This window comes from Rhinolophus sinicus, linkage group LG06, assembly GCF_036562045.2.
Source record: "Rhinolophus sinicus isolate RSC01 linkage group LG06, ASM3656204v1, whole genome shotgun sequence".
In the NCBI taxonomy this organism is placed as follows: domain Eukaryota; kingdom Metazoa; phylum Chordata; class Mammalia; order Chiroptera; family Rhinolophidae; genus Rhinolophus; species Rhinolophus sinicus.
Window position 1 is genome coordinate 82,688,086 of NC_133756.1, and position 16,699 is coordinate 82,704,784.

Below are 16,699 nucleotides of genomic sequence, written 5' to 3' on the forward strand. Positions count from 1 at the left end.
TTCATTTCCATATCCAGCTTTTATTGAAATGTGGTCTTGGGATTTATAGTTGGGGTTGGGCCTGGTAGAGCTTAAACTCTATTACCCTACCTCATCATATCTTGTCCCTATTTTTAACTTAAATTTTAACTCAATGTTATAATCTTAATTAAGAATAAAAAGAAATTGGGACATTTTAATTTTATTTTGAAAAACAGAGTAAAAGACAAAAAATGAGTTTAGTTTCTTGAAAGCAAATTATTGCATAAAATAAAGACTTTAGTATAAATGCAATTAGTAATTTTTTGTATATGTGACTTTATATGAGTTTTGAAGAAAAACATGCTACCAGGATTGATTTTTTTCTTTCTTTCTTATGGAGCTCTTATAGAGTTCTCATAGAGTACTTGCAGTCTGCAGAAAGTCTGGGAATGCACACATTTCTTAAGCAGATTGTTGCATAACAATGATATAAATGTTTTAACATTTTTCTTACATATATACTTTAAATAAATTTTAGAAGGAAAAAATCACCAGTATTTGTTTTTGTTTTTTTCTTTTTAAACAGACCACAAACATTGGTATACGCTAAAGTTTGGAAAGACGACTGGGTTTGAAAGCCCTGGATTTGCTTCTGAAATTCACCACTTACATGCTGTGCGAGCCGATCATCAGATAGGTCCAGTAACTTGACCATCTATAAAGTGGGAATAATAAGTACTTTATAAAGTTGTGAGAGTGAGAATGTTTTCATTGGACATGTAGAGTTGCCTCATAAAAATGTCCAACTTCCAAAGATTGAATTATACATGTTTAGTAAACCAAACCAAAACATTCAAACTATAGTTATTTTGCTTTAGCTCTGAAGTTAATCCATGTTCACAGCCTAATTCTATTCTCACTCATTCCTAATCTTTGGAAAGTGATTTTGAAAGCAGCATGTTATTGTTTATATGCTTTTGGCATTTAGTGGAAGGAAATTAATACTTCAGTGCACACTATGTACTAGGCTGTAATCTAGGTTCCTTTATGTATTTATGACAGTTGATTCTCCTAACAACCCCATGAGGTAGAAGTGATTTTCCAGAAAAGGTAACTGAGTCTTAGAGATGAACTTGTAAGTGGAAAAGTCCACTAAAAAGCCTAGGTCCAACTGTAAAACCCTTGCTTTTTTCTTCATTATGCTAGGCTGTCCTTTAGAATTGCCAGAAGAATGAAATTATTTTTAAAACATAAATGGAAATGAATTTCATCCTTAAGAATCTTTTCAAATGCCACGAGAACTCAGGATAACTGAAGATATCCTTGGGTGGCACAAACCCACAGTTGTGGACTGTTACCTAAGCCTGAAGCACCAGTGTAATTTTAGCCCACTGTACTTTTTATTTGGCCACAAAGAAATCTAGCTTCCTGGAGCTGGCTTCCAGTTGGATTCCAGCTTTCTGGCTCCTGATGTGGTTTTGTGGTTTTCAACTGCAATTCAAATAGGAAGGGCTAGAAGGTCTTAGAGGAATGGCAAAAGAGTGCAGTTAGGCATTATGTAGTTCAGAACTTTGGCCAGCAGGTGTCTCTGCAGACAAGGAAGAAGGTTCCTTCTGGCCTTTGAGGTAGAAGATGGATTTTCTAGTTGCAAGAAAATTGTGGTGGAAATGAAGCAAAGGTAGGTTAGCTACCTACAGAAATCAGCCCCAGTAGTATAAATTTTTCTTAGCCAACAGTTGGAAAGGCTGGTAGAAAACCTCAGCAAACCCCAATCTTAACGCAAGGAAACTGGTATAAAGCAGTCTGTACTGTCTACCAAAACAGGCAAAGCTGTGTGAAGGTGAACCCTTCAAACTGAGAGGCAGGTCCCAAGGCAGGTGCAGCAGAGAAGATGGGTCTTTAGTCAGGAGAGATGTGACAATGCAGGGAAAAGAGGAAAGATGCAGTTCTGTAGGTTTTGAACCAGGAAAATAAAGAACTTCCATCTGTTAGCCTTTGAAATATGACTTAATTCTCTATGGAATGTTATGAATTCCAGAATTTTAGATACACTTGTATATTCGAGTGAGAGAAAAGGATCCAAATACGCCAAAATCTTAATTAATATTTGTTGAGTATCAGACTTTTCATTTAGGAAAAAGAGGCAGATTATAAGAAAACATTTTTTATTAGTGTAAATATTAGGGAGTTGATTACAGGGTAACTAAGTGTACCTCACCTTAAGAGCATATACTTTTGTAAAAAAAAAAGTTGTCCTGGATGAATTTTTTTCTCTGCTAAATGTATTTTCCCATTGATTTTCCTTATAAAACCAAAGGTGTATTTACCCGAGGAAAACACTGATCCCACATGATAATATAGTCACATCTAAGAATGCAGAAAACCTTTAAGGAAAACATACTGAAGATGTTTTGAATGATTTAAAGGATAATGATTTAATAATAATCTAAAAATGCTTAAACCATATTCTAGAACATATGCAAAGGAGTAAGGGTAAATTTTATGTTTCCTGTAATAGTTTGAATGCTTCCATTAAAAAGCAAAATATGGGCAAGCTGAACAGAAAATCCTTGACTGAAAGTTTATTTAGCTTCTCTTAAGACCCCTCCCCAAGATATTTTATAGCAGGAGACTATGTACTTACTTTGGCTGCCAGACCTGTTTCTGGATACCCAGGGTAAGCATTTGGATGTTACTAGGTTGATCTGGGATAGGAGGAGGAAAGGCAACAGCCACACAGCTGAGGTGGGAATGCAGAATGCAGCTCTAACACAGACAGGGTGCACAAGCAGCTCACCCAGAGAACCAGGGTACACTGAGTGCTCAGATAATGTGTATCCACCAGTGCCCTGTTTCCATGTGATAGCAGAATTTATAACTGGCTAATTTAATAACTTCCTTGTTTGGGAATAAGTAGCATGTAAACATTCTATGATGTTGCCTTTTGGCATACAGAATTTCTGAATATGCTTCTGCGTCAACTAAATGCTCATCTAATGTTAGCTTTTTTCAGAGCAGTAATGAGCTGGGACAATGTAAAGTGAGGCTTTGGACTTTCTTCAGGGTCTTGATGGCTTTGAGAATCTGTGGAGCTATATTACGCGGCTGCAGTTTTCTTTCAGGTTCCTGGTAAACTGCCCTGCAGATGGGTTAAGCAGGACTTTAAAATCATCCAAGAGTTAATGTATTAACCCCTACTACTTATATTACTCTCAGGTCAGGCCTCAGGTCCTCAGAGGCATTACATCACGTCTAGAAGTTTTTAAGGGCCTGTCCTATCCATGAAGAATGCCTTTGTGTGCCATTTTCAAATTCTAGAAACAAGACAATGACGTTACATAGGGAAATGTCTCATTTTCATCTTTGAACACATCTTTTGATTTTCTAGAAAAGGGTGAGTTTTACGGAGGCTGACCGAGAGTTGGGTGGTGGCTAGCTCTCTGCCCGCATCCTGGAGTAGAGGGGCTCCAAGAATTCAGCCCTCAAGCCACTCCTCTGAGTGTGCAGCAGGGCAGGAACACACTGCTCTCCTGCCCTCCTAAGGGTAGCAAAAAACGCCTACACATCTCTTTGTGGCGCTATTTACAAGTTAAGTCATCACAGGTACTTCTGTTTTGTAGTCTGCTGTTTATTTGTATGCTTAGGTGCCTGCTCTGTCCTGCTCTCCAGGACTCTCAAAGTCCTCTTCTTCCCTGGATCTAAACTGAGCTTAGTCACTCTGTGCTTCCCGAGAAACAATTTTTCCTAGTAGCTCCTATTTTGACAGGGTTTGTAATCCAGTGGGGGGAGATCTCAGGCTCCAGAGGTAGGCTACCTGGTTCTACCTGGTAGGCATCCTAGTTCTACCATGTTCTAGCTTGATGACTGTGGCCAATTATCTTAATCCCTCTGTGCCTCATTTTCCATATCTGCAAAATGGGAATAATAATATAATCCGTCTCATAGGGTTGTTGAGGAGTGAGTTTACTTATGTAAACTGCTTAGCATAGATCCTAGCCAATTGTTGGTATTATTGACTTTGAATTCCTCCCAAAACCTGAGTCTTTGGTACTGAATAAATCCTTATTAAATACACACATTTATACTGTTTTCCTTTTCCCATTGATGATCTTTGTTAAACAATCCCCTCCCCAATTTTCTATATTCTTCTCACCAAAGAGAACTCTTCAGGGAGCTCTCCAGTAAGTCTTTGTCCAAGTCTCAATAGGATACACCATCTACTGTCCTCAATCCACATAGGCAGGGAACATAAATGATATAACACGCAGCATACACATTCTGGCCATTATTAGGGACAAGAGTGATCTGTCTCTTCTTCTTTGGAGGTTAGACCAATACTCCATTTTCTAGTTTCTTCCCAGAGGCTTCTTTGATTTTTATATCCTCCAGAGAGCAGCAGCAGTTGCCATACTTGATGTTCAAATGATCTCCATGAGTGGAGGAGAGGCTATGAAGTCACTGTGAGCCTCCAGAGTAAAAGATTTTTTTCCTTGCCTCTCCTTCCCTCAGAGGTTTCCACCGAGACCTCCATTCCCCTCCTGTCCTTAGGGAGATGGTACCACTGGGACCCTGGGGCTCAGCACCAAAGTTAATGTACTGTCCTTGCTAGAGGCAGGTGAGTGGGGTCATGAAGTGCTAAGAGAGGCTGGCCACACCTCATTATTTATCTGGGATTGAATGATCTCAACAAATGAAAAGGTTTAACGAGTGCAAGAAGCCAAGGTCCACTTCATCCTCATGCTTACTTGCTAGTAAAGAAGACAATTAGTGTTAATTGTGTTGGCAATTTGGAACAGCCACCAGGGAATTGATCCAAGACAACTGCAGAGTGACCTCTCTGTCCTATCCTAGTCCCAGCCATTATGCATAGTCAGATGGGGAATCAGAGTGCTTGTCAATATATTTTGGTCAGAGACTGTAAACATGTACTCTCCTTTTCACACATTTACAGTGTATTGTACATGCAATGACATGACGATACAGTTCTGCCATTGAGAGAGACACAGATGTGGATGGACTGGGAAGGAATACATTTTAACATGAAAATGTTCACAATTTTCCCTCCCTCCTCATCTTGTTATTGACAGCCACCTGCCTACCCCTCCCCATCCCTGCCTAAAGCTGTTAATCTACTTAATAAAGGGAGGGGGAGAAAAACCAGGGGGACACTTGGGAGCTATGAGAGGCTCTATAGGGTGTGGAATGCCAGATAACAGAGGAAGGAAGAAAAAGATAAATTTGATCACCTTCATTGTCCTTGAAGAGTCACTAGTAAGGATGGAATTTTTTACTTTATTATTTTCTTATTTATTTTGCCTAACAGACCGCTCGTCTTTCACCGTGATGTGGCTCACTGGACAATGTGCACCACTGCTTTGTCAGGGTTATACAAGTGACAGAAATAGGACAGTCATCTAGCTATAGAATTGTTCAGAGACGGGGTGGGAGGAAGGAAAATGACGTACCTTCTCTGGCCCTCATCCACCCAATAATTGGAATGCGTGTTTGGGCTGGTTTCTCCGCCCTCGAACACGCAAATCCTAGTTTCTCCATTTCCCTATATTTGGTGACAATTAGATTGGTTGTACCGGATGAGCTGGCTTTTGTAAGAGGAAGGAATTTTACTGAAAAATCCCCCTCGCTACCAACTTAGTTACAGTTGCTTCTATGCTGTAGTTATTCCTGCATTTGTGGCCTCAAGGGCTAAAGTGGGACGAGGCTGGTATTTTTGGTGATGAGGCAATATTTTGTTTTAAGGGAGGCTGGACGATTGCTGAACTGGGACATAGGTCACTGTAGGGGTCATTTTAGCTATTCCAAGGGCCACGGGGCTGGCTTTGGGTCAGGTTTAAAGCAGCCCGGAATCGGGAACGCTGCAGCGGTTTGGAACTGGCTGGTACACTTGCGGTGCCCACTGTCTTATCCCCAGAGGGGGGCAGCCGGGAGCCAGCGCCAGAGGAACAGGGCCCACGCGGGAAGGTCGAGCTCGCCAGTGAGGTCACGGTTGCCATGGCTCTGGGCAGTGACGCGCGTCGACACGTGACGAGCAGTTGCCATGGCGCCGGGCCCCGGCGGCTCGGGCGCCCCGCCCCCCCGAGTGACGTCCGCATGGCCCCCCCTCCTTTTCCCGCCCCCCGCCCCCTCCCCCTCGCCGGCTCCCCGCGGTCCCGGAGGTTTCACTGCACAACAAGATGGCGGCGGCGGCGGCGAGCGGAGCTGGCGGGGCTGCCGGGGCCGGAGCCGGGCCGGCCGGCCGCCTACTGCCACCGCCCGCCCCGGGGCCCCCGGCCGCCCCCGCTGCTGTGTCCCCGGCGGCTGGCCCGCCGCGTCCCCCAGCCCCGGCCTCCCGTGGTCCGGTGCCTGCTCGCATCGGCTACTACGAGATCGACCGCACCATCGGCAAGGGCAACTTCGCTGTGGTTAAGCGGGCCACGCACCTCGTCACCAAGGCCAAGGTAGTGGCGCGGGGGTCCGGGCGGCTGTGGGGCTGCGCAGCTCGGGACCGTCCTCCGAGTGTGGCGGGGGCAGGAGACCCGAGACACCGAGGCTGAGGGGTCGGCGCAGCGAGCAGGGCTTGGGATATTGGAGAGCGTTGGGGACCGGGGAAACGGGTAAGGGGCTGTCGAGGGGAGTGAGGAGAGGGCGAGAAGGTAGGGGACACTGGGGACTGAGAGAGGGAAACTCCACGGCAGAAGGGACGCGGGGGGGTATTGAGCGAGGGGGCCTGGGGAACAGCGGAGTCGGGGATGAGGACGGGGTTCGAGGGCAGTGGAGGGGATGATTGGAAAGAGGTTCGGAACTCTGACGGAGCCACGAGACTCGAAGCTAAGAAGGCTGGACCCGTCAAGTAGGAAATCCTGAGCGAATGAGGGCAGGGGCATAGGAAATGCGGACCCGGAGGATTGCGGAAGACAAGAGTAAACGGGCAGAAGGGGCTTCTAAGGGGAACAAGGACGGCTGGGGCATGTACTAGGGGTGTGTGGTCGGTGCATCGTGCCGGGATATACGAGGGAACTGGTTAATGACACACCAATCAGCGTTTGCTAGTCTGGGACTGATAGATGGTGGGAGTGGAAGCCTGAGGACAGACAAAATCATTAGAGGAGGTGATGAAGAAAATGGGGAACACTGGGGAAAAATCACTTTGCTTTTCTGCAGGAAGGGGCTCAAGGAACAGAGTGGGGGGCCAGGTTTATGGTGGCACTAGGTAACCAGGAGTTAAACAATTTGGGAGAGCTGGATGGCTGGTTATAGTTGTTGGAGGGTGTGGAATTGTGGGTTTTACAGAACCCATGGTAAGCTTTCAGTGGTGAGGGGAAGGGCTTGTGACTGAGGAGAGGTATGAGGAACCCGGACACTGGAGGATTGCACTCATTGGGCCCTTTGGTTCTCAAGGGATTTGTGGAGAGGTGCTGTAGTAGTGAAATTGGCCAAGGTCAGTTGGGAAGCCATATATGTATACATACAAAGTTTTACACGTTAAAATTCCCTTTTCAAGGAAATATGGGTAGCTCTTTCCTGTAGCCTTCTTCATTGGGAGTGTTGGAATCTAAAACATCAGGAGGAATCATTTGATTTCGATTGGACCCACAAAGCCCATTTGTACTCCAAATTTCTTTCTTTGCTCAGTCTCTCACTTGAATGAATACTTCAGTGTAGTCATTCACTATATTTAAAACTGGCAGTTTGTGTTTCCCTCAACCTGACTAATGAAGAACCCTTATAGCTGCTGCTGCTGCTGCTTCCTACCAAAGCCACATCAATTCCCCTCACCTCCTCAGCCTAGCCTCTGGTTGTCATCACTACCTTGTTTTTGCTTTTATGGCAGTCGCTTGTTTTCAGAAGCCAGTGACTTATCTAGGCCTCTCTCCTGCTCAGTTACAACCTGAAGTTCCTTTTTCCCTCCTTTCTGTCAAAGGCTACAGGGGGCCCTTCTTACCAGAGTGGCAGGGTTGGTGGCTGTGGAAAATTGATTGGTCAGTTTCACTTCCTCTGGGGGGCCCCCTTCAGCTTTTCTGTTAGTTTTTATCAGAGGGCCTCAAGTCTGCAGGTTTGAGCTGCAGGAGATACCAAAGTCTGAGGTTCCCTATGTTATGCTCAGACCCTCAGTGGGGAGTAGACTGAGCCAAGACTCTAGTGCATCACCCCCCACCCCAGCCCCCAGTGTTTCCAGTTCTGTTTACTGTTAACCAAGCCAAACCTACGTGTACAAACAACTCTTCTTGTTGGAGCCTTGTTCCTTGTTTTGGTATTTCCTTTTTTGTACCCCCCACCCCACCCCTTTCTAAGTAATCACATTTCGCTCCTGATTATTTTGCTCTGACCTCTGGAGGATGGACTCCATGAGCTTCATTGGTTGCCTAGTTTATGGTATTCATGACTTAAAGAATTTTGTGTCTTTCAGCCCTTGGATATACCAAAATATTGATAAAAATTGTGACAGACAGGGTTGAATGTTTTTGTAAATGTAATTGCAAACAGTTGATTCTTGGCTTTATATATAAAAGACATCTCTATTTTCAGTAGTCAGCAAAGCCAGTGGCTAATTATGGCTGGTCTGCCCGCTTTCTAATTTTCGTGTGTGTGTGTGTGTGTGTGTGTGTGTGTGTGTCTTAGTTTTTCTCTGAGGACTTGAGGCCTTGGTATCCTTTAGGAATGCAGCATTTTAAACATCGGCTTGTTTATAAACGGGTGTCACTGTTTTTGTTGGTTTTTATCTTTGATCGTCTGTGGTGTGCAGTTATGCAATTCCTATGTATGGAAATATTCAAAACCTTGAATGAGACTGAAATGGCTTGGACAATGAGTTCAATGAGTTGCATATGTGATGGGACCACACCAGCACTCATTTGTGTTTCTGTAGCAGTGTGCAATTTTCTAGTTACAGTTACAAGTGCCCTATCTTCTGCTGCTTAAATTACTCTGATGACATGAGTGAAGCTTAATTCACAAGGAGTTGTCATATGGTCTGGGTGGATGATGAGCATATTTTGGCCTGCTCCGTGCTTATCTGAGTCCACTTTGGAAGGGTTTCTTAAATGCTGACAGCTTAGATGTGCCTAACAGCTGTTGACATACAGTATGATGGCCTATTAAGGCCATGGTTTGGTTATATAATGGGGAAGGTAGGTGCCTAGGTACTAGTGGTTGCAGAAGCTGCTGTTTCAGTTACTCAGATTTTTCTTCCCATGCACTGCAGTGTTTATCTTAGTTCTGTAGTCAGCTCACTTGGAACCAAAGAAAGCTATTTTCTCCCCTTCTCTTTCCAGAATGTATTATATTATTTTTTTGTTTCATCTCTTAGAGGTATTAGATTTTTTCTTTCTTCTTTTCTCCCTATAGGTCACTGAATGGTCTGGATTTTTTAAATAACCATATATAACAATCAGACTCAGCCGATTCAGTCGATATTTGTGTTGGACGAAGGAGGTTAAATAGTAGGTGTTTCTGAACATCAAAGGACTATTTATGAACACCTTTTCTTATATGTACTACCCATTCTGAGGACTGAGGCTAAAGTAAACTTCATTTATTGACTAGGCTACTCAACAATAAGTGGTGAAGCTGGCCGTTTTCCAGATTCTGTTACCTCTCAAACCGCTAGGACCCTGGGATGAATGAAATCAGTAAAGGAAATATTTTATGTTTGGTTGTTGGTGACTTTTGCAGCATGGCACTCACGAGCTCCAAGTTAATGCTGGCAGCGCTGCAGTGCTTAGAGCGTCACTGCAGAACAGTTAAGAGGAGAGAATATTCATCTCTGACATACTTTGGTCAGCAGCTCACCCTGGCCGTCTTTGCCCTACCATCTTTGATTTCCTTTTTTCCTAAGGAGGCTTAGATTCTTTGGCTCTATTCTCTTGGTAGGACACTATGAAGTATTAAAGAAATTGAAAGAAAGATTTTCTACTCTCAATTGCTTATAGTCTGTTGCCTGTACCTCATTATATTTTCCCTGGTTGGACGAATGGGAACAAAGGGTAGATATATTTTGCATTAAAAAAAGTATACATTTTAGAAGCCATTGGTCAAATACTTTTAATGTGTATTTCAACAAATATTATATATATATCGCTTGCCCATTTTTGTGTGTGTGGTAAGGGCTTGAGCTTTGGATAAGGCTGCCGGGTTTGGATCCTTTGCTACTTAATTGCTGGGTGATCTTGAGTAAGTTATGTAACTTCTCTGTGCTTGGATTTCCTCATATATAAAATGAGATGACAATGGTACTTACCTCCCAAGTGTAGGTATTAGGACGATTAACATACGTGAAGCTCTTAGAACAGTGAGTGGGCGCATAGTAGGTACATACATCATCAGTGTAATCGTCGTCGTCGTCATCAGATGCTGTACCACAAGGATGAGGAAGCCATAGTCCCCCTTTTTGGCTTTTCACCCCCATGGAACAGTTCGTGAATGCATGTGCCATTCATTTACTGTGAGTACATGTAATCCTCATGATATGCTTTCAGGTAAAAAACAGTTTGTTATTATGTCAGGTGCCACTTTGAGAGAGTAGGGTTTAACTCCTGTGGACTATGGGCTAATTTCATGAAATTGACATTTTAAAACATAACTTTCTGTTAGTTAAACTTTAAAAAAATAGTTATGAGACTTGTCTAATGAAAACTGTGTCTAACGCTGGCTTTAATTTGGCCGACTTTGAATATTCCAAGTGTTTATGTAACTATTCTTTGTCACATTGATGATGGAACAGTTTGAATGTAGTCTTTTCTGCACAGATTTACTTAAATTTGGTGGAGAATATGAAGAAATATTCTTATAGGACTTAAGAACACATTTGCGTTTGGGTGCTACTTAGAAGGCCAAAGTCAAGATTCTTAACTTTAGATACTACACAGAGAAGACATTTTGCCCCATGACCCCATTCCAAATATGAACCATCCAGGACATATCTGTGGGCTGCATGGTTTAATGCAAACTCATTTTCATGAGGAGACCAACTCAGAGAAGGCTAATGGCATTGTTTTGACTTCTAAGGAAGAGTTTACTGAAGCAGATGAGATGATGCTTGTGCTCATGAGAAGGCTGCAAACAAGATTCATGAGTAAATAGGAAAGAGAATTATGTCCAAAAGAAATTGAAAGCAAGAGTTACATTAGTTACATTTGAGGAGGATAGTTCTATCCCTAGATAATCTAGAAATGCCTATTGAAAGATGAGTGACTTCATTTTGATGCAAATGGTACTTCATTTGCAATGGGGTTATTGACTTTGTTGAAATTTTGTGAAGAGCTAAGATTGATTTGGACTAGCCTTTCCAGAATCAAAATACCAGTATCCTACTTTCAGCATCAGAGCTGTTTATTTTAACATTCTGACTTTGTTGCCAGCTCCCTAGAAAGTCATAGATCTGGCTCAAGCCAGAGGTGCTCAGACCAGTTATTTCTGTGCCAGAACTGCTGTTTTCATTTTCCAGGCATCAATCTGGCTAATGTTTTCTGGTTCACAGCATAAAAAAGAACAAAATGGATGCTTTGGAAAGAAAGAAAAAAATCTTTTCTCTTCACCAGAGCCTCTATAATTCTAAAAATATTTAACACATTTCTGCATAGAGGTGGAATCCTTCTCTCATTCATTCATTCATTCATTCATTCATTCATTCATTCAACATATGCTTATTGAATCCAAATTTTGTGTCAGGTTCTATCCTGGGCTCTCTTGCTTTCTTGGCACTTACTTTCTAATGGGAGGAGACAAATATGTAACCTGTAAATAAATAAATAACTTCACATAGTGATGAGTACCACGAAGAAAATAAATGGATTAGAGAGTGTCTGGGGAAGGATGCTGCTTCAGATAGAGTGGTCAGGAAGGCCTTTCCAAAGTGGTGATATTTGAGCTGACACCTGAATGATGAGAAAAAAACAGTTTGGGAAGATTTGGAAGACAGAATAGTCAACGCAGAAGGAATGGTAAGTGCAAAGGTCTTGGGGTAGAAAAGACCTTGGTTTGTCCAAAAATTAGACCCAAGGTCATGGTGCCTGGAGCTTAGTGAAAAAGTGGGAGGATGGTAAGGGATGAAGTCAGAAAAGTAGACAGGGGCCGTATAACGTAGGTTTATAGACCATTTTATGGCATTGGGTATTAAACAGGGCATTGACATCAGAGGGTATCAAAGCAGAACACTGACATCATCTGATTTATGTTTTTAAAAACTCATGCTGGTTATTTTATGGTTAAGGGTAAAGCTTTTCCTGATGCATTTCTTCAGATAGGGGAGGTATTCAATTTTAACAACTTAACATTTTTTTCACACTATAAGAGAATGGTACATGTTTTGCACACAAATTAAACATGATTAGCCAATAAATATTTGTTGATTTTGAGGCACAAAAAAGATTTTAGAGATCTTCTATTCCAAGTCTTTCTTTTCTATACTCTAGAAAGATGTACTTAATGGAGTTTAGAATCTCAGGTCTTTAAGGGCTATTAAAGTAGTTTAGAACAATTACCATTAGATTCCTGGTTCCCTTTGGTATCTTCCCCCTACCCTCCCATTTGCTCAGAATCCTATAGCTAGTTAGTGGGGGAGGTGGAATTAGAATCCAGGCGTCCCTACTAGTTTACTCTGGCTCCTCCAGTTATAGGAAATATTGCCCTTGCCCTCTGAGCACTTGATCTTGTATTAGAGGAACAAGATATACCTACTAATTGAAGTCTAAGATAACTATCCTCTTTATTAAACCAAACTCCAAAAGTGAGATGTCATGATGAGAGGAAAATTTCCAAGTAGGAGGAAGAGTATATACTAACACTACCTGTCCTTTGGCATTATTTCACTCTGTCACCCCTGCCATTTATCAGCAGTCCTCCACAGATCCATTGCTTTGCCTTCAAATCTCCTGCTCAAGTACCCCTTGGTGCCCCCTTGACATGACTGAAGTGTCAAAAAACCTTTCACAATACTAGGGAAGTAAAAAGGGAAAGAAACACAGAAAAGGCAATGACCGTAAACACAGTCTGCCTTATATAGTTTTCTTTTGCCACTAAATCTAGCTTACTCCCGGGGAATATGAGTAATTATACTTTTACTTCGTTGGGCTGGTCTCTCCTATCTTTGAAGGTTCCTTTCTCAGATGGACTCCTTACTTACCAGATCAGTTTCCAGAGGATGGAGCCATCTTATAACTCATTAAGAGAACTGGTCACCAGGATACATACCTTGATGACACAGGCCTTATCTAGGCTTCTCCTACCTGTTTCTAGTTTCTGGTCTAAGAGCTACTACACCCGTTCCCTAGGGGAATGACCTCACCCGTCAGGTGAGTCCCTGCCCCTTTCTAATAGTAGCTTGGTCCCTTCTGGCATAATACATAATACAGGACAATCATACTGTCCTGAGGATGACTGGTAACGTCTAGAAGATGAAAATTATATACATTCTTGTGGACTTTTGTCCTAATGTAATACGTAATTGGTAAATAAGTGGCTGAGGCAGTGTCTTTGAGAAGCCTCAATAGTCTTGGATGAATTAGCTTGAAAGGGCTTCTTTTGGATCTGTTCACGATAAAGTTCCATCAGTTAGTACAAAACTTGGATGGGCTGTCGCGAAGTTATGTTAAGAACGTGTATCTCTTTAGGAGGTGTGTGATCCACTGTGGACAGGGAGTCTGGCCACTGAATACTATTTAATCTCAGAATTTAGGTTGTCAGAGAGGTAGGAACCAGATAGCGAATATTCAGCCTCAGTTCCCAGAAACTGAGAAGGAAGGAGAAGCAAACCCATCGCCTGAAGCTTGTCTGTGTAGGCTGGGCTCACTCAATTGAATACTTTTGGCCAGTTATCTTAAACTATATTTAGGTTTTCATTAAGAAGTTCTGAGAAATTATCAAATTTTTGCCTAGTTTCAGCTCCAGTACATGCTTACCAGCAGTGTGCTTTACTTCTCATTGCTTTCTTCGGAAGAACTGAATGTGAAAATTTAGATTAGGTAAACAGACTTCTTGAGACTGAAATTTTTGAAGGAGAAAGTTTTCATTCATTCATTCATTCCATCCATCCATCCATCCATCCATCCATCCATCCATCCATCCAATAGACTTTTGAAAAAATATGTACTTATCAAAAGCTGGGAATTGATGTATGGCACAAAATTCAAAAAGTACAGATTTGTATATAGTTAAATTAAGTCTCCCTGCCACCTCAGCCACACAGTTTTTTAGTCTTATTTCACAGATATTTATTTAGGGTCTCTCTGGGTCAGTCCAAAAGCTCGATGGTGTTTATTTTTTTGGCAGTGCTTTGACATGCTTGACATTTCTAAACATCATTTTACTTTAAAAAAACACACGAAGAAAATATCTAACTTTTAATACTTGTTAGGAGGCTCAGCGTGGTAAATTAAGCTCCATGAAGATGGGGATTTTAATTTATTGTTTGCTGCTGTATTCCTTGTGCCCACTACAATGCTTGTAAATATTCATTTAGTGAATGAATATAAGGATTACAAAAAATAGGAGCTGGGTTTGTTTTAATACTCTTAATGTGTCTTAGAATTTTATTATTGAAATTTCCTATCTCTAGTTAAGATGTTAAAGAAAATTAATTTTCTACCCTTTTCTCACAAATCTCCAGCTAAGGAGATTTCACAACCTTTTTGGGCAAGTAATTTAGTTTTGGAATATCTCAAATTTTTATTATTAAGAAGTTCAGTATCTGAAGCAAACCCTGCAATTTAAATTCAGGTCCCTTTAAAAATAGAAGGTTCTTTCATATCCAGGCTCCCGGTGGGTTACTTCCTTGAGAAAGCCCCACAGGTATAGTCAGCTAGTGTCTCCTTTGCCCTCTTCTGCCTTGGAGCCTTTCTTCTTTTGCAGCCCACCAAGCTGTTTTAGGCTGCTGGCACTTCCTGAAATAACTTTAAACTATCTGTTGAGTTACCTCTTGTTCTGTTCTTTATACTAAGTGAGCTGATTTAAAACAAAAACAAAACTTTCTTGTCACTGGCCCTTAATTTTAATGGGTTACTTTTAATGGTTCTTACCTTTAATGGATTAATTTAACTAGTTTTTGTTGTATCATCTGTGTGCAAAAAGTAGCAACTACTGATACTAGGAGACAAGAAGATAAATTTTATTCTCATCAGAGTAGAGAAAAGGTTAAGTTAAAGGAGCAGTTGAAGGCTTGTAGCGCAGGCCTGGTAGAGGAAGACAGGTATTATGATTTCCTTACTTCAAGCCAATTGTTCATTATTACGGGCTGTCTTCTACCACCTTGCCCTTCTTTTTTTCTGATTATTAAAGTAATTTGTGCTCATGGAAGAAATTTGGGAAAACTCAGAAAGTTATAAAAAAGCAGAAGGGAAAAAATCACCTGTGATCCTGCTACCCAGAGGCAAGCGTTGTTAATATTGTAAAATCTATATTTGGGATCATATCGATATACTCTTTTATTCCCTTCCCCCCCTTAACATTTATTACAAGCATTTCCCCATCATTAGAAACTATTTGTAAACATCAATTTTAATGGATGTATACTTTTCCATTATATGATCGCTGTTATTTTTTGAAGCTTTTTCATAATTTAAGCTTTTTTCCGGGTTTTCAGTTACAAATTTGCTGTGATGATCATTTTTGTGTACAAATCTTTGATGCATTTCTGAGTTTTTGCTCAGAATAGATTGTTGGAAGCGAAATTCCTGGGAGGAGGATACACATGTTTTTAAGACACCTGATGCATATATTGATTGCCACATTATTTCTCAGAAGAAAGGTTGTGCCTGGGTTAGCCTCCCCAGCAGTGTATGAGATGGCCTTTCTTTATCTTGTCTCCCCTCTGCCTTTCTTGGCTTGGGAGGATAGGGCTTTTAAGACTCTGCTGCGTCTTTAAATCTAGGGTGATAAAGGACAGTTCAAAAGAGGGTTAGAGCAGCTCCTGAACCAAACCTGGAGGAGGAAAGAAAAGAATAAGTATGAATCTAACCTTTCAGTTGTTTTCTTATGACTCATCATTCTCTACTGATCTTTCACAAAGAGACATAAACCTAAATTGGAGAAATTGCTGAAGGAAAGAAGAAAGATTAATGAGAAACAGACTTGGATTACCTGAACCTTTGATTTTTAAATAACTGTTCTTTGGTAGACCTGAGTGAGAATTTAAGAGATTAATGAAGGTTGTAAGTTATTGCTCCCTCTTCTTAATGGTGAAAAGATGGTGAAGGAGACTGTCAGGGCCAGAATTATGTGAATAAATATGGTGATGCTGCAGCCCTACTGTGTTTGGATTTGCCTTAGGCAGTGTATGTGTTACTCTAGAAATTTTCATGGGTAATACGGGGATATTGGTCTTAAATTGTTTTGGGGTTACCGCTGTTGTATTTGGGGCATCTGATATGTCCTTTTATCTCTAATAGAAGTCCTCTTACACAATTAGTTAGGGTTATGATTTGCTTATTTAATTGGGGGGGGAACAAATGAAGCAAGGAAATCAGAAATAATGATACATATTCATATATACTTTTAATATTTTATTTTAACTGAAAATATACATATGAGTGAATGCATATAAAAGTGTTTATTATGGAAAATTTCAAACATAAACAAAAGTACAAAAGTAGAGAGAATAATATAATGAACTCCCATGGACCTGTCACTCAGTTTAAGCAGTTATCACTTCATGGCCAATCTTTCATCTCTCCCCCTTCCTGTTTCTCTTTTCTTCCTAGTTTGTTTTGAAGCAAATCCCAGAAACCTATCATTTCGTTTGTAAATATTT

At 41.3% G+C, this 16,699-nt stretch overlaps 1 protein-coding gene across 3 annotated transcripts in view; it reads left to right on the plus strand.

The window, feature by feature from the left end:
* The first annotated feature begins 6,137 nt into the window (after nt 1-6,137).
* SIK3 (SIK family kinase 3) overlaps nt 6,138-16,699 on the plus strand; it is a 244,763-nt gene continuing 234,201 nt past the window's right edge. For all 3 annotated transcript variants that reach the window (XR_012497380.1, XM_019713625.2, XM_019713626.2), the window contains exon 1: nt 6,138-6,416. Coding sequence is in view for 2 of the 3 variants with exons in the window: in XM_019713625.2 (XP_019569184.2) it covers nt 6,153-6,416 (264 nt within the window). In the remaining variant the exon portion in view is untranslated. The remainder of the gene's footprint in view (nt 6,417-16,699) is intronic.